Source organism: Trichomycterus rosablanca, chromosome 14 (assembly GCF_030014385.1).
Source record: "Trichomycterus rosablanca isolate fTriRos1 chromosome 14, fTriRos1.hap1, whole genome shotgun sequence".
Classification (NCBI taxonomy): domain Eukaryota; kingdom Metazoa; phylum Chordata; class Actinopteri; order Siluriformes; family Trichomycteridae; genus Trichomycterus; species Trichomycterus rosablanca.
In genome coordinates, this window is record NC_086001.1 from 11,687,173 (window position 1) to 11,712,283 (window position 25,111).

General features: G+C 40.5%; 2 protein-coding genes across 3 annotated transcripts in view; both read right to left on the reverse strand.

Moving 5' to 3' along the window:
- si:dkey-37g12.1 (atrial natriuretic peptide receptor 1) overlaps window positions 1-16,897 on the reverse strand; it is a 64,199-nt gene extending 47,302 nt beyond the window's left edge. Inside the window, exons 1-13 of the mRNA XM_063008338.1 lie at window positions 16,885-16,897; window positions 16,493-16,672; window positions 16,142-16,263; window positions 15,887-15,976; window positions 14,484-14,629; window positions 12,484-12,599; window positions 10,589-10,735; window positions 9,846-10,000; window positions 6,836-6,971; window positions 5,050-5,141; window positions 4,810-4,948; window positions 2,200-2,278; window positions 473-572 (exon numbers count right to left, since the gene is read on the reverse strand). Coding sequence (XP_062864408.1) covers window positions 473-572; window positions 2,200-2,278; window positions 4,810-4,948; window positions 5,050-5,141; window positions 6,836-6,971; window positions 9,846-10,000; window positions 10,589-10,735; window positions 12,484-12,599; window positions 14,484-14,629; window positions 15,887-15,976; window positions 16,142-16,263; window positions 16,493-16,672; window positions 16,885-16,897 — 1,515 coding nt within the window. The remainder of the gene's footprint in view (window positions 1-472; window positions 573-2,199; window positions 2,279-4,809; window positions 4,949-5,049; window positions 5,142-6,835; window positions 6,972-9,845; window positions 10,001-10,588; window positions 10,736-12,483; window positions 12,600-14,483; window positions 14,630-15,886; window positions 15,977-16,141; window positions 16,264-16,492; window positions 16,673-16,884) is intronic.
- Window positions 16,898-22,686: 5,789 nt separating this feature from the next.
- Window positions 22,687-25,111, reverse strand: part of smox (spermine oxidase) — a 33,111-nt gene continuing 30,686 nt past the window's right edge. Inside the window, exons 6-8 of one of the 2 annotated variants that reach the window (XR_010014561.1) lie at window positions 24,720-24,880; window positions 23,791-23,882; window positions 23,080-23,169 (exon numbers count right to left, since the gene is read on the reverse strand). Coding sequence is in view for 1 of the 2 variants with exons in the window: in XM_063008886.1 (XP_062864956.1) it covers window positions 23,023-23,169; window positions 24,720-24,880 (308 nt within the window). In the remaining variant the exon portion in view is untranslated. Of the gene's footprint in view, window positions 23,170-23,790; window positions 23,883-24,719; window positions 24,881-25,111 lie in introns of both variants that reach the window. The other variant, XM_063008886.1, reaches the window with a different exon arrangement.

The window sequence follows — 25,111 nt, forward strand, 5'->3', positions numbered from 1 at the left end:
CATGGGAAATGAGGTCCATAAAGAGAAGCACATTTTCCTGTGAATTTAGTAGGGTCCTATCTATAAGACCATTACACCTACTGTGATTGCAAATCATTTAATCAGCATAACTGTTTGACTGAAAAGGTAAATCTTTGAAACGTAAATTTGAGAATTTCTTAGTATTTGGCATGCCCCCTGAAGTCAGCACCCCTTGACCTTCTTCGGTCTGTATGTAGATGTTGCAAAGCTTTGAGGTTTGATATTTTGAATGGAACACTGGATCAATTTTTAAATGCAAAATAGAAGCATTATAACAGTGTCACAGTAATAGATGTAGCTTCTTCAGTGTAGTTAATCTTCATTTGTTGTGTAGCTTGTTCTTGGTTAGAGACATTTCACACAAAGATAAATTTACAGTAAAAAAGCTGTAATTTTTTAAAAACGTAACATCAATTTAAAGTAGCTTGGCCAATATGGGTTAATGTCACACCTTGTCTGCTAAAGTCGAACAGCAAGGCTCCATTATGATAACATCTCTGGCATCAATCTTCCACAGCATCATGGAGGCTTTCTTCTGAAGTTTGTACTTCCTGTCAATAAAACCACAGGGATTAAATGATTAAACTTGTCCGTTTTCTGTTTTCCTTAAAAAAATGCAAACTAGGGTGTTTCTACGTATGTATCCAGAATACAGTGAGGTACTGAGGCAAATACATTCATTTAGCATTGGCCTTGTGATTTTCTAACCATACAAAGTCATTTAAGGTCATTTAATACTGTTGGGGCAGGTGCTAATCTGATGCACATATTTCACAGTGGCTGCAATTCTTTTACTAATACATACGATTTGGGAGGCAGCCAATATGGTGAGAATGTTTTTTAAATGTAGAAGGCCAGAAGATTACATATACCTTGATGTATGTAGTAATATTACTTTATTTGGTCCTTATAAGTTTTTTGCTGTGTATTTGTTGACACCCCACCTTCCCCTCTTCCCCTCAATCTCTTGAACTAACATCTCTAATTGTAAAAATTTTCCATTTAAATTTATGGCTTAACCAAAATGTACTTAAACATGTTTTACACCTACAGTGGGTATTATTATGTAAATTATACAATCATGATTTTTGTTATTTAATACACCTTTGGTGCACCTAGGTAGTCTTCCAGATTTAGTTTGTCCAGTAAAAGCCCAGTTTACGTTTCACTATCATTTGCAAAAAGCAGCCTCATGTGATAATGCTCCCACCTCTGTACTTCACTGTGAGTATGATGTTCTGATAATTAAATACACAACTGTTCTTTCCTTTAACACGAAAGTTCAGATCTGTTTCAGTTTAAATCTTTGTTCTTTGTAGCAAAGGAATTCTCTTCTGCATGGGGTCACTTATTGCTCACTGTGTGACTGTTGAATCCTGCTGCTTTGCTATTTGAGCTTTTCATTGCAGAATGTCAAATCTGTTAAACTGACAGAAATGTTAAAGGGGACAGGGGTCAGCATGGGCACCCTGACTGGTCTGCGGCTATGCAGCCCCATACGCAACAAACTTTCTATCAGAACCAGCATTCCAACAGTCTGTTGGATCAGACCACACACCAGCCTCCCCACGTGCATCAATGAGCCTTGGCAGCCCATGACCCTGTCTCCGGTTTACCACTGTTCCTTCCTTGGACCACTCTTGATAGATACTGACCACTGCAGACCGGTAACACGTCACAAGAGCTGCAGTTTTGGAGATGCTCTGACCCAGTCATCTAGCCATCACAGTTTGGTCCTCGTCAAATCCTCACGCTTGCCCATTTTTCCTGCTTCTAACACATCAACTTTGATGGTAAAATGTTCACTCGCTGCCTAATATATCTCACACACTAACAGGTGCCGTGATGAAGAGATAATCAGTGTTATTCACTTCACCTGTTAGAGGTCATATGTTATGCCTGGTCGGTGTACTTAAACACATAAATACATTTTCTCCTAGTCAAGTTATATGCTTATAAATATTGTACACATTTTGTTCAAGAAAAAGACATTGTTTGCAAATATAAAGCGGATATATGCACTGGAAGTATCAAAGTACACCTGTTTGCACTTCTAAATTAGATATCTCTATTAAACTGTCCCATTATGCTGAATGATTATCAACACATCATGTTTGGGATAATACATTATTACAAACATTAAACGACTAAAAGAGCCGAATTAAAATGCTGTACTACCTGTATAAAATGCAGACTGCAAGAGTTCCTGTGGCAATCAAGCCCACAATAATGCCCACAGCAATAGAAAATTTTCTTTCTGAAACAAATATTACATTCAGAATATGTGAAAGGAACTGGCTTATTGTAAAGGTTAGATGGGTTGCATGAGCCTCACACACTTTTATTACTTGGACCTATTCGCTAAAGGGTCAGGAATCTGTAAATTGCTCAGAAAAATATAAAGTAACATCTATTTTTCATTCATGTGAAGCTTCAGGTCTGGAAGGTGTGAATTATTCAAGCTGAGCTTATATTTTCTTTTATTATTAAAATAGACTTTTCTTTCTTTTTTTAATCAAAGAAACAGCATGAGGTAAGACCCCAAATGAACCTCGTAGCTGGAGATGGGCAAGCAGGTCAGGGTTCACACAATATTACTCTCTGAAGCAAATGGTTAGAAGCACAAACCCAGGGCTGTAGCTCCCCCTGTTGATTTAAAACAGACCCTACATGCAGCATTTAGGGTATATACCTAACCTGTACATTCATTCAATTTCAGCAGTACACCCTGGACAGTAGGCCAGTCGATCACAGGGGGACATACATTTGCAAAATCACTCACTAACTCACACCTAGCAGTTTAAAGTAGCCAGTTAACCTTGTGCATGTTTTTGCGAGGTAAAAAGAAACCAGTGTAGTCTTATGACACCCACATGACATTGCATGTACTGTGTAGGCTAGGTGGGTAGCACTGTCTCCTCACAGCAAGAAGGTCCTGGGTTTGATTCCCAGGTAGAGCAGTCTGGGTCCTTTCTGTGTAAATGCATTTACTGTATGTGCTAGGTGGGTAGCACTGTCTCCTCACAGCAAGAAGTTCCTAGGTTTGATTCCCAGGTAGAGCAGTCTGGGTCATTTCTGTGTGAAGTTTGCATGTTTTCCCCATGTCTGTGTTGGGTTCCTCTGGGTGCTCTGGTTTTTCTCCCACAGTCCAAAGACATACAGTCAGGTTAATTGGTGCTCTTAAAATTGCCCTGTCAAGGGTGTTTCATACCTTTCACCTAGTGAATTAGATCCACTGCAATCCTAAATAGGATAAAGTGGTGGTAAAACAGACAGTGAATAAATGTAAATGCTAAACTCCTCACAGACAGTGACCCAGGGCCAGGCTGAAACTTGGGTGCACAGGACCCCATGCCACCCTGTCATATTCCACCTGGTCCAAAATGTATTTATTTTAGTGTTTATCTTTATTGTATCGCTTCATCCTAGTCTGGTTTTTACAGCTTAAAAAGGTTGAGTTTGTGCCGCACAGCAGGGACCTAGGTTCAAAACTTGCCTTCGGTCACTGTTTGTGTGGAGTTTAACATGTTCACTTTTTGTGTTAGTTTTCTTAAGGTACTTTAGTTTTCTTCCAAATTTACAGAAGGGGAGTGAGGAAAGTGTGAATACATGTGAAAGAAATAATAATAACATTTTCTATTTGAGAGTCGCAGGTAAAGTGTTTCTTGTTTTGTGTGTCTGCATCTGGTGAACTGAAGAGCACTTACTGGCACACTGGCAACTAGGTTTTTTATGCTTTATACATTCTACTTTTGTTTGTCCATGAATGGGTTTCAGACAAAAATGTAGCTAGTCATTGTGCTTTGCATAAATGCAGCAAGGACCACTGATAATGTACAGTAATGACCTGTTATAACACTTATTACACTTATAGCCAGTATTGTTTGCTTGTTAATAGTTGTTTATTTATTTATTTATTAAAATTTTAATGTCATGTTTAACACTCTTTGGTTACATGCATGACAGGACAGGTAGTTACTCATTACACAAGATTTATCAGTTCAAGTTTAATGTCAAACACACGCTGGAACCAGAGCTGGTATCTCGAATACATCGTATCGAACCTCAGCTCTGCCTACCGGCTAAGGCTGAGGGGCCACATGAACAACGATTGGCCTGTTGTTCAGATATGGGCGGGACTAAACAGGATGGGGTCTCTCTCCCATGACTGGTGCAATTACGACCTCTGCTGGCTGATTGATGGCCCCTGCACAGAAATGACACAACGCTGAGCTGCACTGCACTAGTCAAAGTGCAGGTGATAAAATGCATACGGCATGCTGCCCACGTGTCGGAGGGGGCGTGGGTTAGCTTTGTTCTTCTTAATCAGAGCAGGGATCGGCATTGGTGGAGAGGAAGCATGACGCAATCATGACGCAAAAAAAAAAAAAAACACAGTCATGGAAAATTTAGTATCTCCTATTAACCTTATTTGCATGTCTTTGGACTTAGGGAGGAAACCAGAGCTCCTGGAGGAAACCCAGACACAGGAAGAACATGCAATCTTCACACAGAAAGGACCCATACCGCCCCACCTGGGAATCGAACCCAGGACTTTCTTGCTGTGAGGTGACATTGCTACCCACTGAGCTACCGTGCCGCCCCTTTTTAATAGTTATATTTAACTACTTCTTTTATACATCAACCTTTGATTCTACCAAAGCCTGTGTTCAGCCACTGGCAACCGAGAATGAGTTTGACAAATTGGTCATGGCAATAGACCACTGGTGTTGCCCTTTAGTACATAACATCTCTTTGTTATTATAGTTCAGACATATGGAGATGTACCAAATCTGTTACAGAGCTCTCCTTTGAATCCACATCCAGGAGAATCTTTAGGGGGACTAGATTTACCCCCTGGCCAGCTAATCTGAACTCCCGTCACTGCCTCATACACATTACGAGTCCCAAAATAATTAGCAATGACCTGCAGAGACATAAAAGATAATAAAGAGTATAATGCTTTGTGGAAATGCTTTACTCCCATTTATTTATGTAAGTGGTAATTTCTGGTGGCAGATGTGTTACCTGACATTGGTTGTCACTACCCTGGCTGTGTTTCAGCATATAAGCTGGCTCCCGGTCTCCGCTAGTGTCTATCGTCACATCTCCTTGGATACCTTGTTACGCAACAACAGGAAACATTGTATGATAATTTACTACAAAGCATGTCATGTCATTTTAAATGGCTTTTTAATTTTTTAACAAATGACATAAAAAGAACAGGGCTTCTTAACCTTAAACTTTTAAGGGCATAACAATTTTTGACCCTGGGCATGGGCGTTTTATTCCAGTGTATTACGTTATGAGTTCAGCAGATTTAGTTTTATAATTATGATCTAAAAATACAGTGTATAGACAAAACTACAAAGAATAAACTCCCTCAGACCCCTTTTGCTTTTTGCACTTCATTTTGTTTACATTTTACTTTTACATTTATGGCATTTGGCAGACACGATTATCCAAAGTAACTTGCAATTGTGTCTAAGTTCATTTCAAGCAATTGAGGGTTAAGGGCCTTGCTAAAGTGCCCAACAGTGGCAACTTGGCGGTGGTGGGGGCTTAAATCATCAACCTTCTGATTACTAGTCCAGTACCTTAACAACCACTACCCATTAATATACATTTAATTATGAATAATAATAATAGTGTAATTTTTTTTTAGAGCTTTTTGAAAACAATTAAAAATCAAAAACTAAAATCCTCTAATCCAATCACCCGATTGCATTTCCCTACCTATGTACTGATGCTGAATTCTGCTCCTGACCGAGGAGAGCCGTGACTTACAACCATCCACCCAGCCACCCCCTGGTCACATTTGTAGCAGCGACAGCTTCTTTTCACCTGCTCAGGGCGAGTTCATATGTGCCTATGATTTGCGCACAGAGAGGCACACACTGATCCCATCATCCATCTTGTCTGTGCAAGCACCATTGGTTCTCCCTTTAAATGATCAATTCATTGTTCATGTGGGTGCCCAGCTTGCCGGTAGCAGAGCTGGGATTCAACCTCACAAGTTTGAGATGTCAGCTCTGGTGTGCTAGCATGTTTTACTGCTGTGCCACCTGGATGGGAAGCATCTGTGAACTCCCAGAGAACTTTTCAGGTCTCTCCACAGATGTTTAATAGGGTTTAAATCTGGGCTTTAGCTGGGCCACTTGTAGACACACGGTGTGGTTTTGGCTGTAAGCTTCAGGTCAGTGAGATTTAAACTGTGAACTGTCATTTCAGTTTGTATGTGCTTTGGAGAAAGTTTTGTTATTGTTCCTGTATTTTAATACATTCATTTGTCCTTTGGGTCTTACCGGTCTCCCTGTCCCTATACTGAAGCATGCTCATAGCATGATGTTTTCTCCAACATGTTTTACTGTAGGGATGGACACTACCTGCAGCTTATTTTTCATCTCAACAGACCAGATAGTCCATCAAATCTCATTTACCAAACTCCAAGCGGGCTTTCATATGCCTTTTACTTTAAAGTAGTTTCCGTCTTGCCTTTCTGCCATATAGTTTATATATGATATAGGCCTGATAAATGGAGTACTGCAGAGATGGTTGTCCGTCCAACAGGTTCTCTCATCTCTGCACAATACTTTTGAAGCTCTTTTAAAGTGCTTCTTTCTTACCTTCTTTTTTATTGATGTTTAACACTGATGACCAGCAGTGGTCATGACAAGAGCTTCTAAATGAATAAAGTTTAAGGTACTAGAATTACAGCATGCAAAATACTCTATTTGTATCTGTGGCAACCCCACGTGAAGTCCTGACCCTGAGTTAAATAACTATTGAGTTAGAGGAATTTGAATAAGCTTGCCTGTAATGGTTCTATCCCACATCCGGCGGGTAACAGCAAAACCATCAAACGGGTTAGCGTTTTCTGCTAAGGTTTCATGTAATGCTTGAGCATATAGCCAAACGCTGTCATGAGCGATGGCTGCCAGAATTGATACCTGTCAAGGGATAAAGTCAGTTAGAAGTCTTTTATTGACAATGACAATAAAAATAGACAAAATTATCTGCCCATGTAGAATGCCTTGCAAGCATTTAGTCAATGACAAAAACATAGCAGAATCTGAGCTTGGTGACATTTAGTGTGGGGCTATTAAAGGATGCCATATACAGTGTATCACAAAAGTGAGTACACCCCTCACATTTCTGCCAATATTTCATTATATATTTTCATGGGACAACACTATAGACATGAAACTTGGATATAACTTAGAGTAGTCAGTGTACAGCTTGTATAGCAGTGTAGATTTACTGTCTTCTGAAAATAACTCAACACACAGCCATTAATGTCTAAATAGCTGGCAACATAAGTGAGTACACCCCACAGTGAACATGTCCAAATGTGTCGTTGTCCCTCCCTGGTGTCATGTGTCAAGGTCCCAGGTGTAAATGGGGAGCAGGGCTGTTAAATTTGGTGTTTTGGGTACAATTCTCTCATACTCGCCACTGGATATTCAACATGGCACCTCATGGCAAAGAACTCTCTGAGGATGTGAGAAATAGAATTGTTGCTCTCCACAAAGATGGCCTGGGCTATAAGAAGATTGCTAACACCCTGAAACTGAGCTACAGCATGGTGGCCAAGGTCATACAGCGGTTTTCCAGGACAGGTTCCACTCGGAACAGGCTTCACCAGGGTCGACCAAAGAAGTTGAGTCCACGTGTTCGGCGTCATATCCAGAGGTTGGCTTTAAAAAATAGACACATGAGTGCTGCCAGCATTGCTGCAGAGGTTGAAGACGTGGGAGGTCAGCCTGTCAGTGCTCAGACAATACGCCGCACACTGCATCAACTCGGTCTGCATGGTCGTCATCCCAGAAGGAAGCTGACGCACAAGAAAGCCAACAAACAGTTTGCTGAAAACAAGCAGTCCAAGAACATGGATTACTGGAATGCCCTGTGGTCTGACGAGACCAAGATAAACTTGTTTGGCTCAGATGGTGTCCAGCATGTGTGGCGGCGCCCTGGTGAGAAGTACCAAGACAACTGTATCTTGCCTACAGTCAAGCATGGTGGTGGTAGCATCATGGTCTTGGGCTGCATGAGTGTTGCTGGCACTGGGGAGCTGCAGTTCATTGAGGGAAACATGAATTCCAACATGTACTGTGACATTCTGAAACAGAGCATGATCCCCTCCCTTCGAAAACTGGGCCTCATGGCAGTTTTCCAACAGGATAACGACCCCAAACACAACCTCCAAGATGACAACTGCCTTGCTGAGGAAGCTGAAGGTAAAGGTGATGGACTAAACCCAATTGAGCACCTGTGGCGCATCCTCAAGTGGAAGGTGGAGGAGTTCAAGGTGTCTAACATCCACCAGCTCCGTGATGTCATCATGGAGGAGTGGAAGAGGATTCCAGTAGCAACCTGTGCAGCTCTGGTGAATTCCATGCCCAGGAGGGTTAAGGCAGTGCTGGATAATAATGGTGGTCACACAAAATATTGACACTTTGGGCACAATTTGGACATGTTCACTGTGGGGTGTACTCACTTATGTTGCCAGCCATTTAGACATTAATGGCTGTGTGTTGAGTTATTCTCAGAAGACAGTAAATCTACACTGCTATACAAGCTGTACACTGACTACTCTAAGTTATATCCAAGTTTTATTTCTATAGTGTTGTCCCATGAAAAGATATAATAAAATATTTGCAGAAATGTGAGGGGTGTACTCACTTTTGTGATACACTGTATATGATGAGTTGGCACTACACCATGCCAACACAAAGCAATAATCAACCACCTGTTTACTTCCTGACTGATGTTTAAAGGCAATTTAAAGCAACCAAATCCTTGACCCTGATCCAGCACTTACCAGAGTCTGATCCTTATCTCCAGTTACTTTCCACTGCTTCCCATTTCCAAAAAAAAAAATAACACGAAAGTATGGGCCATCAGTCAGTTCATAAAATGTATTTTCTGCTACGCTTGCCCTGGTCCGCTGTAAACACTGTTATTGTAACTTGGAAATGTCTAGCAGCAGCAAGGTCTCCCAGGTAATAACATGTGTGTGTCCCTTGTTGCAGCATTAACTGCTGAGTTTTATACACCAGTATTATCATCATGTGGACATGTCGGATGGAGTGATGTACACTGTCATTACACTTGCCATTGCAGGTTTAAAAAGATTCGGAAGTCTGGTAGTCTGAAGTGTCAACATGGTTTTGGCATATGCCAGAACAAGGCATGTTCATGCCCATGTACACTATATTGCCAAAAGTATTCACTCACCCATCCAAATCAATGAATTCAGGTGTTCCAATCACTTCCATGACCACAGGTGTATAAAACCAAGCACCGCTTTTATCCAAAGCGACTTACAGTACTGTGACAGTATACAATCTAAGCAATTGAGGGTTAAGGGCCTTGCTCAAGGGCCCAACAGTTGCAACCTGGCAGGGGTGGGGCTTGAACCGGCAACCTTCTGATTACTACTAGTCCAGTACCTTAACCACTAGGCTACAGCTGCCCTTCTATGTATAATGCTTCTACAAACATTTGTGAAAGAATGGGTCACTCTCAGGAGCTCACTGAATTCCAGTGAGGTACCGTGAGAGGATGCCACCTGTGCAACAAGTCCAGTCGAGAAATTTCCTCACTACTAAATATTCCACAGTCGACAGTCAGTGGTATTATAACAAAGTGAACGCGATTGGGAACGACAGCAACTCAGCCACGAAGTGGTAGGCCACATAAAATGACAGAGCGGGGTCAGCGGATGCTGAGGCGCTTAGTGCACAGAGGTCAAAGGTCAAATATTCACATAATCGTGTTTATTTAAGGTTAATCAAAAGATTGAGTACATCCAAGCTAACCTTCTCATGAGGTTCATATATGTAGCCAAAATCCTGTTTCGACCTGCTGATGACATTTTCTGCAAAGACCCTGTAACGTTCATCATCAGGCTTGTACATGGACAGGAGGAAAAGTGCCGAATAGGCCTGCTTAGCCACTGAGTCATCATCATCTCCTGATTGTAAAAACAGTTTATTATTGTTATATGTGATTATAATCTTTATTTAAAAAAAAAGTTGAACAGTATGTGAAATGCTTATAAAACAAAAAACTGCTATTTGTAAATCTATGTTGACATGTATTAAAAACAGAATGGACAAAATTTCTGATTGTCAGTTTTCCTATGATATTATGCACTGTAGAGGGTAAAACACAATGCAATTGTCTGTTAAGGAGATTTGTTTTAAAGCTTTGGGATTATTTGCTGACATTGTTTTTGGCAAGCCCATTCAAACCTATTCTTGCTCATTAAAGACTAGTCAATCTTATACCCGATATTATTGCATCACCTCATTCATTTTCTTTTTGAACATTTGACAGTGTTCTTGGTCTTAAATTGACACTTTAAACATGTTGTAGGCATCAATTTTAGAATAAGCTTATATCTGCAAAAAAACAATGAAAATCATAAGACAAAATAATACTGTTTGTATTTTAATACAGGTGAAATCTGTTTTCATTTGTTTACATTCTGTCTCAACTTTTCTGGAATTGAGGTTTGTATTTACTCATCTATCTGGAGTTATATGACTGTAGATTATACCTTGGTTCCAGTCAAAGCTACCAAACATCTCTTTCTGGTTGTAGGGTTTAAAACAGAAGAAGATGTATTCTCCGTTGGTCAGACCTCTCTGGTGAGCTTCGATCATTAAGCTGCGCACCATCATTCCATTTGCTGATATTACTATGACTGCACACAGTCAACAGAAGATTCATTTAAGACATAGGTAAAGTAAAACGTTTGCAAACATGTATGTCATGCTAGTTTAAAGATTTTAATGATTTTGCCGGGTTTTTATATTTCTGTGACTAAGTAATTAGGACTTATTGCTTTTAAAAAATGTTTATCTCTTATTTACAAAGGTATTTAGACCCATTGTCGTATCACTCTGTATTGTGGTCTTCTGCTTCAAACCTCCTGGCTGATGGACTGAGATTGTTCTGAAGAATTTTGAGGTAATCTCGTTGTCTGTTATTTGGTCCACTTTTGCAATGCTTCCACTGAGGGAGAAATTCTTTGTCGAATCAATCCAAAAAATCATTTTCTTTTTCCATGTAATAAGCAAAAAACTTTAGTCAGGTAATGTGCATGTTTTGTAGCAGAGTATTCTTTCTTGCATGAGTGATACAACAATTTAGCTAACAAATACTAAAAGGCATTTTCATTCATTTTTACTAGCTACTTAATTTAGGTGGGTAGCACTGTCGCCCCACAGCACGAAGGTCCTGGGTTCCCAGGTGGAGCAGTCCGGGTGCTTTCTGTGTGGAGTTTGCATGTTCTCCCCATGTCTGCGTGTGTTTCCTCTGGGAGCTCCGGTTTCCTCCCACAGTCCAGCGATATGTAAGTGAGGTGAATTGGAGATACAAAATTGTCCATGACTGTGTTTGACATTAAATATAAGAACTGATGAATCTTGTGTAACCTGTAGCTACCTGTCCTGTCATGAATGTATCCAAAGTGTGTATAAATGTAAATGAAAGCAGGAGTACACCTTAAACCAGTGGTGGGCAAACTAGGGCCCAGGGCCACATATGGCCCGCTAGGCTGTTTAATCCGGCCCGTCGAGTATTTACCAAATTGTCCTAATGACCGCATTCATTTCACTTTTTTTCTGCAATACCCTGCTTTTCAGTTGATTCCACTAAATGACACACTCCAAACACTACCGACCTTTGCTAAAGCCTACTGAAAGGTAGGGAGGTAATGAGTTTTACATGTAATTTATATTAGATCACCCCCACATCCGCTACTGGCCCAGCCTGTCTGTCAAATTTTACAACCCAGTGTGGCCCTTGAGCCAAAATATTTGCCCAGCCCTGCATTAAACGGAAGGCCAAGTTAACACAGAGCAATAATCAACCACCCGTTTACTTCCTGACTGATGTTTAGAGGCAATTTAAAGCAGCCAAATCCTTGACCCTGATCCGTGACTTAAAATGCATGGTAGTGCAGCGTGTACCAGAGTTTGATCCTTATCTCCAGTTACTTTCCACTGCTTCCCATTTCCCCAAAAAAACAAATGAAAGTAGGTGATCTAGCTGCTTCAAATTGCCCTTCAAAATGTGTGAGTAACTGAGTGAGTGGGTAAATGTGTGGTGCTGTGGGATGGATTGCCACTTTGTCCAGGGTTTGTTTCAGCTTGGCACTCAGTGTTTTGGATGGCGCTTAATCCTCTGGAAAAAGATTAAGCTTACTAGGTGATCTATCCGCTCCAAATTGCCCCATGTGTGAGTAACGGAGGATTGCCACTTTGTCCAGGGTTTGTTTCAGCTTTGCACTTAATGTTTTGGATGGCGCTGAATTATCTGTGAAAAGATTAAGCCTACCACCTTGTAACCATTGGCACACCTCTACTTAATGCATCTTTTGGCAGCCTATTATTATAATAATACATTTATATTTACATTTTACCCCAAATTTAAATCAGCACAACTTACTGCGAGACATACTGGCAATCTCTGTAAGAACCCATGACTGCAAGAGAGAATTTTGGATAGCACCATCAATCTCCAAGTACTTAGCCACTGTGATGTTATTCTGCTCAGCCTGGTACCTTTAAAACACAGGATTGTGCAAAGTGATATGTGAGGACAGTGGACTCAAACAGTGGTGATCATAAGCAGCATCTTGACAAGACAAAATGCTACTAATCCTGACTTTACCAAACACTGGCACACCATTAATTATTCAGCTTTGGTAATTTAGCCACAACATGATATGTATAGTAAAAACATGTACAGTGTATCACAAAAGTGAGTACACCCCTCACATTTCTGCAAATATTTCATTATATCTTTTCATGGGACAACACTATAGACATGAAACTTGGATATAACTTAGAGTAGTCAGTGTACAACTTGTTTAGCAGTGTAGATTTACTGTCTTCTGAAAATAACTCAACACACAGCCATTAATGTCTAAATAGCTGGCAACATAAGTGAGTACACCCCACAGTGAACATGTCCAAATTGTGCCCAAAGTGTCAATATTTTGTGTGACCACCATTATTATCCAGCACTGCCTTAACCCTCCTGGGCATGGAATTCACCAAAGCTGCACAGGTTGCTACTGGAATCCTCTTCCACTCCTCCATGATGACATCACGGAGCTGGTGGATGTTAGACACCTTGAACTCCTCCACCTTCCACTTGAGGATGCGCCACAGGTGCTCAATTGGGTTTAGTCCATCACCTTTACCTTCAGCTTCCTCAGCAAGGCAGTTGTCATCTTGGAGGTTGTGTTTGGGGTCGTTATCCTGTTGGAAAACTGCCATGAGGCCCAGTTTTCGAAGGGAGGGGATCATGCTCTGATTCAGAATGTCACAGTACATGTTGGAATTCATGTTTCCCTCAATGAACTGCAGCTCCCCAGTGCCAGCAACACTCATGCAGCCCAAGACCATGATGCTACCACCACCATGCTTGACTGTAGGCAAGATACAGTTGTCTTGGTACTTCTCACCAGGGCGCCGCCACACATGCTGGACACCATCTGAGCCAAACAAGTTTATCTTGGTCTCGTCAGACCACAGGGCATTCCAGTAATCCATGTTCTTGGACTGCTTGTCTTCAGCAAACTGTTTGCGGGCTTTCTTGTGCGTCAGCTTCCTTCTGGGATGACGACCATGCAGACCGAGTTGATGCAGTGTGCGGCGTATGGTCTGAGCACTGACAGGCTGACCTCCCACGTCTTCAACCTCTGCAGCAATGCTGGCAGCACTCATGTGTCTATTTTTTAAAGCCAACCTCTGGATATGACGCCGAACACGTGGACTCAACTTCTTTGGTCGACCCTGGCGAAGCCTGTTCCGAGTGGAACCTGTCCTGGAAAACCGCTGTATGACCTTGGCCACCATGCTGTAGCTCAGTTTCAGGGTGTTAGCAATCTTCTTATAGCCCAGGCCATCTTTGTGGAGAGCAACAATTATATTTCTCACATCCTCAGAGAGTTCTTTGCCATGAGGTGCCATGTTGAATATCCAGTGGCCAGTATGAGAGAATTGTACCCAAAACACCAAATTTAACAGCCCTGCTCCCCATTTACACCTGGGACCTTGACACATGACACCAGGGAGGGACAACGACACATTTGGGCACAATTTGGACATGTTCACTGTGGGGTGTACTCACTTATGTTGCCAGCTATTTAGACATTAATGGCTGTGTGTTGAGTTATTTTCAGAAGACAGTAAATCTACACTGCTATACAAGCTGTACACTGACTACTCTAAGTTATATCCAAGTTTCATGTCTATAGTGTTGTCCCATGAAAAGATATAATGAAATATTTGCAGAAATGTGAGGGGTGTACTCACTTTTGTGATACACTGTATATACAATAAGTCATTTGCTCTTGTCAACACAGTATGTATTGCTTTCAACTTTCTATTAATGCCCACGGTCCACATACTTTTGACCACTACTGTATTGTACTGTACCTAATCCCCTCTGCTGGAATGGTCCATGTTGAATCACCGCTGTGGATGATGCCAATTCGCTGCCAGCCAAACTGCTTACAGATTTTCACAAAGAAGGTCCCCAGCTTTGTAAATGGCCCTAACACCCTCGTCAGTGTGGGGAATGCCTGGAACAAATGAACATATTATTTAAAATCCTAATTACACTGTTGCACCTGATACACTCGTACCATTTACACCGCCAATGCTGAGTGCAAGTTTACTACCTGTTTACTACTACCTGAAAATGATCCACTACTAACAGTTTTCTCTATTTTTGAATTTTGAAAAGAACATTTCTTAAAGCAAGATTGCAAATATTTTAGGTCTATTCCCATCTACCATACATAATATTTTCAAAAGGTTTAAGAAATTTATTTAGTTTGGCAGGGATATACCGGGATATTCCACTAGCACACCAGCGCTGGGATTCTGAACTCTCCAAGTTCAAATCTCAGCTCTGCTACCACTCAGCTGGGCGCCCCCAGCAGGCACATTTGGCAGTGCCTGCAGCAGACAAAATTGGCAACTAGTCTGCTGGGTGAAAAAAGACTGGACTAAAAAAGGGGGTGGGGTCTTTGACGCTGTATAAGGTCCCTGATTAGTTTTTTAGGACAGCAAAGACACTATGTATTTTTTGAGGGACTGATATTTGGTGGCTACATCCATTTAGATTTTTGTAGTGCTTTTTCTACTGATCATCGTAAGTGTGGCATTAAAGCATTGCAATAAATGAAATTGACATATTTCTGAACCGTATTTGTGGTTTCATTTGAAGGCGAATATATGTACGCATAAGGCTGTTTGGTAACTTATAAAATAATTATAATAATAATACATAATAGCACAGTGACTCAGTGGGTAGCACTGTCCCCTCACAGCAAGAAGAACCTGTGTTCGATTTCCATGTGGAGTTTGCATGTTCTCCCAGTGTCTCCGTGGGTTTCCTTCAGGTGCTCAGGTTTCCTCCCACAGTCCAAAGACATGCAGTCAGGTTAATTGTAGATACTAAAGTCCCCCTAGGTGTGAGTGAGTGAGTATGTGTGTGTGTTTGCCCAGAGATGGGCTGGCAACCGGGGTGTTTCCTGCCTTTCAAGTCAAGTCAAGTCAAATGCATTTATATAGCGCTTTTTACAATAGACATTGTCTCAAAGCAACTTTACAGAATCCAGGACCAACAGACCAAAAACCCCTGTTGAGCAAGCCCAGGGCAACAGTGGCAAGGAAAAACTCCCTTCAAATTACAGGAAGAAACCTTGAGAGGAACCAGACTCAGCTGGGACCCATACTGCTTGGGTGACCCAATAAATCGGACCCACCGCGACCCTAAATAGGAGCAAGCGGTGGTAAAACAGAAAATGAATGAATGAAGAATAATTACTCACCTTTTTATCTAAAAATTGCTGTTCTGCACATATGGGACTAATCATGGCAATGTTCCAGTAAGCTGCTAGCTTGGCAGTAACTGCGCATACCTTCAATTACAAATCATAAATAATACAATTTAATAATGACACTCTACAGTTCATTTTATACAGCTTTTACTAAAGTGGTGCTTCAGCATGGAAGAACTGTAACCTTTTTATTAATCTATTCTACTAAAATGATAAAATATTTATATTGCATAAAGAATTGCATACGTTTGAGCAGCAGGGACCAATAAAGGCACTGTACTTGTTCTTGAGCTGCAGAGCCACAATCCTCCCTGGTCCTACCAGATCATCGCATTCTTCATCCACATAGTGATAGTCAAGCTGGTGTCCTGAAAGATTCATTTTGCTAAATGCAAAAAGGCGATTTACAAACGTTTCACACAGTTCATGTCATCAAATTCTTAATCGTTTTGAATTATTGTCTAATGTAATCACACACGTTACAGTCACTCTAATGAAGACGTAAATATTACTAAAATATTCCGTTAATAAAACTGAAATTAGCTTCACGTTGAGCAAAAGCTATTTAGATATTACAAAAAATGATCAAAACCTAACCTGGCAATAGATCTGGACTGCGGTTGACTGCATCAATGGCGATGAGAGCTGCAGCTCCAATGCGGCCAACGCTAAAATATGTGGAGGTGTTGGGCATTGCTAGCAGCAGGGTAAATCTGGCGCCTTGGCATATTGGCATTGCAAGCAACAGCAGAAGATACACGAGAGCCTTGTAGTTCCCTAAACACAGCAGAGACTCAGTGACCAGACATGTTTTAAACATTTACTTATGTATTTTATTATTTATTTATTTACTCAAGGGCGCTCGGATCACGCAGCAGTAAATTATGCTAGCCCACTACCTCTGGGATCCAGGGTATCCCGAATCCCCAAGGGTGCTATCGGTCAGATAGATGGTACACTAATCTAAGGCGAGGGAATTTTGCACTTACACTCAATGTCCATTTTATCAGCTCCACTTACCATATAGAAGCACTTTGTAGTTCTACAATTACTGACTGTAGTCCATCTGTTTCTCTGCATGCTTTGTTACCCCCCTTTCATGCTGTTCTTCAATGGTCAGGACCCCCACAGAGCAGGTATTATTTGGGTGGTGGATCATTCTCAGCACTGCAGTGACACTGACATGGTGGTGGTGTGTTAGCGCCCCATGGGCCTGTGGGTCCTGTGACCACTGATGAAGGTCTAGAAGATGACCAACTCAAACAGCAGCAATAGATGAGCGATCGTCTCTGACTTTACATCTACAAGCTGGACCAACTAGGTAGGAGTGTCTAATAGAGTGGACAGTGAGTGGACACTGTATTTAAAAACTCCAGCAGTGCTGCTGTGTCTGATCCACTCATACCAGCACAACACACACTAACACACCACCACCATGTCAGTGTCACTGCAGTGCTGAGAATGATCCACCACCTAAATAATACCTGCTCTGTGGTGGTCCTGACCATTGAAGAACAGAGTAAAAGCAGGTTAAAAAAGTATGTAAAGAAACAGATGGACTACAGTCAGTGATTGTAGAACTACAAAGTGCTTCTATATGGTAAGTGGAGCAGTGACTGTAGAAACAAGGAGGTGGTTTTAATGTTATGGCTGATCAGTGTATATATTAATTTTTATTTTATAAATAAATGTGTGTCACCAGCATAAATAAGTTACATCATAAGAAGACATAACTTCAGATTGTGCAGGGCAAAACAAGACCCCTAGTAGCATAACTAGTAAAAAAAGTAAAGTAAAGTAAAAAAAGGTTTGAAACTCATGCACTTTCTATGTTTATTTTGATTTTGATATCTATCCTATTAAAAAACCTAAAGAGTTCTTAACCCTCATGTTCTCTTTGTGGTCCCCGAGACCCCAGAGCCTCTTTAACAGCTGATAATATATTCTTAGCCTTTTTAATCAGCTTGATACTTTATGACTGTTCCTAATTTTATGGAAACTGCAAATAAGCAAGATTTTTATACTGATGTTGTGTTCCAAACATTCCCTTAATTTATACACTTCTGTTTAGGGTCTTAGAGACGGCAGCTAGAATACATGATTAAAAGAATCATGTACTATAGAACAGACACACACAATCCTTTATACAATCTCTATTTTCAGTTAATTTTGTTGGTTGATTTTGCTCATTTTAAGCTTAATGTAATTATATTTTACCCACTCAACACTGGGGTTTCTAAGACCCAAAAAAACAATACAAGAGTAATGTCAGTGTCAACAGAACACAAGGATTAATGCAAATGTTAAAATCTTGCAAGGACTTAAGGATTGCCAAGTTACTCACTACTACTGCTTTCAGAAGGTAAATCCATAAGGTAACAGTAGGAAAAAAACTTCAGTAGTCCATGTACACTGTAGAAGTGTGTGGAATAATAGTTTCAGTCCAGATGAACTGTACAGCATCCTGCGTTTAGTTGTCAAAACCAAAAGCCCAACATTAATATTACGAACTACATCTCTGGGGAGCTCTGAAGAGTCGTGACTGTTTATCTGAAAAAAAAAAACATGTCTATGGGAATATGGTTCTTAGTAGGAAAATACACTCTTGGTCATGTGCAATCTTGAATCTCATCCACATATACACAAGCTGGGACAAGTTTTAATTTCATAGTTTATTAAAAAACAACGGTATTATTTTACAAAATGCTTCGCATTTATTCAGAAAGAGGTTTTACATCCACTCTATAGCCAAAAGTATGTACTACTGGTTTTGGAATGTCCAACATGCTCGTTGTCCATACACTATGCTCTTATATGCTCTTATACACTGATCAGCCATAACATTAAAACCACCTCCTTGTTTCTACACTCACTTTCCATTTACATATAGAAGCACTTTGTAGTTCTACAATTACTAACTGTAGTTCATCTATTTCTCTACATAGCTTTTTAGCCTGCTTTCACCCTGTTCTTCAATGGTCAGGACCCCCACAGAGCAGGTACTGTTTAGGTGGTGGATGATTCTCAGCACTGCAGTGACAATGACATGGTGGTGGTGTGTTAGTGTGTGTTGTGCTGGTATGAGTGGATCAAACACAGCAGCGCTGCTGGAGTTGACGATCGCTCATCTATTGCTGCTGTTTGAGTTGGTCATCTTCTAGACCTTCATCAGTGGTCACAGAACACTGCCCACGGGGTGCTGTTGGCTAGATATTTTTGGTTGGTGGACTATTCTCAGTCCAGCAGTGACAGTGAGGTGTCTTATCCACTCATACCAGCACAACACACACTAACACACCACCACCATGTCAGTGTCACTGCAGTGCTGAGAATGATCCACCACCCAAATAATACCTGCTCTGTGGGGGTCCTGACCATTAAAGAACAGCATGAAAGGGGGCTAACAAAGCATGCAGAGAAAGAGATGTACTACAGTCAGTAATTGTAGAACTACAAAGTGCTTCTATATGGTAAGTGGAGCTGAAAAAATGGACAGTGAGTGTAGAAACAAGGAGGTGGTTTTAATGTTATGGCTGATCGGTGTATATTGTATTACCGAAACCTAGAGATGAAGGTTGGTTATAGTCATGGGAATACACCATGGTGCCGGTTCTCAAAATGAAGAGCACTTCCTGAGAAAAAACAAGCCTTGCTGTTTTTTTGTTGTTTCTGTTTAAACAGCATGTTTATTTTAAAGGTCAGGGTTATACAAATGCCATTTATTTATCTGGATGTGTATATCATGAAGCCAAATTTTATCTAATTTGAACTTGCAGCATATCAAACTAACTAACGATAAACATGATTCAATTAATACACTAATCTAAGGCAGAAATACAGAAAGGTTATTAAAGGGCCAAAAAGTGTTTTGGAGTAGAAACATATTCTTTAGATAAAAATTAGTTATGGAGCACAACCAACTGGGAAACATGGGCATAGGTCAGGAGAGCTTTGGATAAAAAGTGCTTGCTAAGTGCAATAGCAATATAAAGGTGATGTAACACAAGGTAACTAAAGTAAGACATAGCTGCAATTCTTACTTAATTTAACTTAGCAAAATGTGTACAGGGTGCTTGGGTATACAGCGGTAAATTACACTAGCCTAATACAGCTGGGCTCTAGGGTTCAAATCCCTGTACTTGCACACCTTCGGGCCCTGTTCTTCAATGACCATGTGGTCTTCTGATGTACTTCATTACCCATGCCCTGTCTGTTAGTTTGCACCAGTGAATTTCTAACCAGTCTGTGCCATGGTACCTGTACTTATGCCATGGTCAAATTCACTCAGATTACATTGCACTGCTGCCAGATGACTGGTTGATTACAGGCATTTCTAATAAAATGATCAGTGTATATAGTAACTGCATACAACAAGCAAGCCAGTGCATGTGTGTACAAGGGATGTGCAGTTATTAGAGGTAAGGTAAATCGAGAAGATTATTAGATATCAATTTCATAGACAAGGCTAAATTATCATGTGACCATCATTAAAACTGACCAGCTTCGTGCACCATATCTAAGCTTACTTGCCTATTGTAACCAGTAGGAGGCGCCAACACGTTGAATATTAAACTAAACTTGTGCTAATTCCAAAAGTTTATTGTGTTTATTAATTGCATTTGTATTTAGTAATGCTTCATCCTGGTCTGGATCACGGTGAATCCACTGCAGTCCTGAGTCACTAAGTGAAAGGGGAGCCAATTCATCACATGATAAAATACACTTACACAAGCAGTAACATGTTGGGTCAGTTAAAAGAAGTGCCTAAGTGCCAACTGTGCCTTTGGTGTATGGCAGTGGTGTTTATACAACCACATTTCACGCCATGCATCTAATTAATTTCCACATTCGTGAATTTGCCAATGCGGGAATGGCAAACAAACTAGGTCTCATGCCAATCAGCCTCACTATCATCTTTACTGGACCCACTAACTAGACCTTGCCCCTTTCAAAATCTCAACTTTCAAGAGTAGGTTAAATCATCTATTGTGAGACAGGATTTTGTAAAAGTGTTTAGGCTAATAATTTTGGAAGGACCAGTTATTTTTTTAACCATTCATTTAAAAATGAAGCTCATAAGAATCTAGTTATACTGCTGGCATGTATACATAGAACCAGTTCCACTTTAAATACAGAAGACACTTACAAAAAAAAGTGTTATAAACATGTAACTCATTGATTAAAAAACAATTAGTGAAAGACAACCAAAGCTGGCACCAAACTTGGCAGCCTTGTACAGTACAGTACAGTACAGTACAATCTCCAGCCCACCCAAGGAGGATGGAGGTCCTTGCTGAGTCTGGTTCCTCGCATAGCTCTTTCTGTAATTTTAAGGGAGTTTTCCCTGCCACTGTCACCCTTGGCTTGCTCAACAGGTTTTTTGGTCTGTCAGTCCTGAATTCTGTAAAATTGCTTCGAGACAATGTCTATTGTAACAAGCGCTATACAAATAAAATTGACTTGTCACGTTTCATTCAAAATCTACTAAAAACCACTTTGACAGTCAGTTAGGTCAACTAATTTCAACAGTAATCTCAAAGTCAACCAGAAACTTTGAAGAGTAGATTGAATTATCCATTGTGAGACAAGACTGTTTAGGCTATTAATCTCTGGAGGACTTACTTTTTTAACAATTAATTTTAAAATGAGGCCCATAAGAATCTAGTTACACTGCTGGCATGTATACATAGATCCACTTCCACGGGAAGGAAGGACTTTACCCCTTCAGGTATCTGTTACGTTCCACTCAAAATCTACAAAAAACTTCATCGACCGTCAATTTAGTCAGTCAGTGTGACAATAGTTTGATACAATGCTCAGGCTAATAAAGCCACAACATAAAGTACTGAATAGTTCTGTCATTTTATGGTTCAGCATGGCAATGGATGGCCTCCTACCTGGAAGGGTGCTCCTACCAGGTGTCATGGAGGGGATCTATATCCTCTCCATGCACTCTCTCAACCAGTGTTCCTCAGGGATTTGTACTTGGCCCACTTCTATTCTCCATTTACACCCACTCTCTTGGTAAGACCATAGTCTCCACTGGCTTCTCTTACCACTCATATGCAGATGATACTCAGCTCATTCTGTCATTTCCTCCTTCAGCACACAAGTCTCAGCTCACATCTCAGCAAGTCTGCAAGATATCTTAAAATGGATGTCAGCTCATCATCTAAAATTTAATCCCAGGAAGACCGAGCTGTTACTTATTCCTGGAGATCAATCTCCAACCCAGGACCTAGTCATCTCTCTTGATGATTCCCAAATCAGACCGTCTGATAATGTAAGAAGCATTGGTGTTGTCCTGGATAACCAGCTGACCTTCTCTTCTCATGTAGAAGATTCGGCCATTTCTCTCCATTGAAGCCACTCAGATTCTGGTCCAGTCACTTGTAATCTTACGGCTGGACTACTGCAACTCCCTCCTGGCAGGTGCTCCTATGTCCACTATTAAATCCTTGCAACTCATTCAAAATGGTTCTTAACCAACCTAAACACTACCACATCACCCTACTGCTGCAACGATCAAAAACCCACCTCTTTACTAAACACTTAAGCTGACATGTACTTACTTACTATTGCTCTCACTTTTGGTTCTATCAGGGTTTTGGCAGATTTGTGTTCTTGGACTGTTGTCTACTTAAACTAGAGTACGGTAATATTCACTATGGAAGCACTTCTGTAAGTCACTCTGGATTAAAGCATCTGCTAAATGAAGAAAATGTAAATTAATTTTTATCACATTGAGTAATTGTTTCATGTTAAAGTTGCACAGTAATATACAGTTTATTCTTTGCCACAGTGGTTTTATTTTAAAAGACACCATTAAATACAGAAGGCACTTACAAAAAAGTTAAATTACAGTTGTGTTATAAACATATAACTCATTAATTAAAAAACAGTTAGTGAAAGATAACCAAAGCTGGCACCAAACTTGGCAGCCTTGTACAGTACATCTCCAGTAATATCTAAATATCTATAAATCTACATACATGTTAAACAAGATTCTTTTTTGTTGTTATTGGTTTAATGCCCCTACTAGTTTTTAATACAAGTTTAGTCATTAAGAATACAGAGATTAAAAATCACGAGTTAGTGGTTCTGCTTTGATTTATTCATCCTGGTAGTTAGGGTTTTGTGGTTTCTGCATTGAAGAGGTCTTGGTACAGCTCAACAAGACGGTCCGCCTCCCTCTGACCAGACAACAAAGCACCATGGGTAGTGGAATAGTATTTTCTGTGTGTGGCCTCGCCAGCGAACAGCACCTGTAACGGCTGGAGGCAAAGAAAAAAATAATGCGTAAATTCAAGCATTAACGTCCAGTGCACTAATAAAACCGAGTCCAGGAGCAGTTAGCTTGACTTGTCGAAACGCTCTGTGCCATTTATGCCTAGATTGCGGTGGTTATTTTTAATCAAGTGATTTCTGGCTGTACTGCATCTTTTGCTGGGAGTGTTGTGCTGGCTCAGACTGTTCCTTTAAAATTTGTACTTGCATGTTAGTGCTGAGGGAGGAGGAAAAAAACAGGTAGAGAGGGACTGAAGCCTGTTTACACAGGTACAGCTTCAGGAAAATGTCAAAAATGTTTAAATCATGATTGAAAAAAATGTTGAATGTGAAGCCTTATTTCACTTGTCTAACAATCACAGTCTTGGGCTTTCATTGGTTTCTGCAACTATTGTTTTTCTGTGTCTAAATGACAAACACACAGTGGAGTCAAAAAGTATTTAGACTCCTTGACTTTCTGCTGTGGATTTAATTTTAAATGGACATACTGCCATTTGTACAAGTGTAGATTTTTTTCAATTTATACTGAATCAACCATAATGACAAAAGAAAACATGTTTGTAAAAACTATTCAGACCGTTTAATCAATATTTAGAAACCATATTCACCAGCAATTACATCTGCAAGTCTTCTTAGATACATCTCTAGCTTTGCCTGTCCTGATTTAGGCTGTTCACATTCTTCATGACAGTCTCAAGCTCTATTAGATATAAATAAAGTACTAAAATGTAAATCCTAAAATGTCAGCCTATACTGATGGGAAATTTGTCCAGATAATGCAATACAAAAACCCTAAACACAGATCTACCATGACTTAGAAGCTGCTTCTTTTCTCTATGTTATTAGTAATGTTCGCTTACTCTAAAATCTATACAGTGTTCCAACAGCTTCAATTCTGCAATTATGGTCTCTGCTGGCTGATTGACAGCACATGCACAGATCAAGGGATAATGGGATCAGTGCGTGACTCTCCATGCATGAGACTGAGCCCCATATGAACTCATCTTGTGCAGGTGAAAAGATGAAGTCGGCAACTGCACACGCATCGGAGGGGGCATGTGTTAGTCACAGCTCTCCTCAGTCAGGAGCAGACGTCAGCAGCAGTAGAGAGGAAGCGTAATGCAATCAGGTAACCGGATTTAACTAGATTGGGAGAAGAACTGGGGAAATTGCAAAATTTTGTTTTTAATGCCATGTCTGCTCTTGGGCTATGTTAATGGCAGGAAAGGTTGTGATATGTCTTTTATAGGTTAACGAAAGGTGTGGAGTCTTTTGTTATGTTAATTGTCTATTGTGACCCCACAAATGCTTGTGTCTTTTTAACTAAGTAGACACAAATTCCCACAGACAGACCAAAATCTTGTGGAACGTTCATGGTCATATGTTTCTATGTTCATATGTTCCATATGTCTCCTTAGTCTTTTACTGCAGCCTGTTACTTGCTCAGAAAATACTGTTGCAAATTCAGATCCAAACCATCTAATATTAATGCGAAGATAAGAAAGACAAGTGTTAAGTAGTAAGTTTTGACACTCACTGGAGCCTTGGTGCTCTTGGTGTAGGGCAGAGGCTCAGCCAGCCGCTCGACGTCTCCTCCGCTGGAGCCCACACGGGTAAATGAGTAAGAACCCCTGATGTAGGGATTACTGCCCCATGAGGAGCGCAGGATACGTCTTGGTTTTGGAATGTTCTGCTTTCCTGTGAAGAACAAAAGAATGATATAAGAACCGGCTAAAACGGGCATTGTTAAAGAGAAACACCACATAAAATGCAACTAAATCACAATTACAAAGACTTGCAAAGCCTTACAGATGAGCTATTTACAGTTGAGGATCGAACAATGTTTTCACGCTCTATGCCAGCTGTTAAATTCAGTAAGAAATCAATAATGGTATACTTACTCGTCTGGTGAATTGTGCAATAATTGTT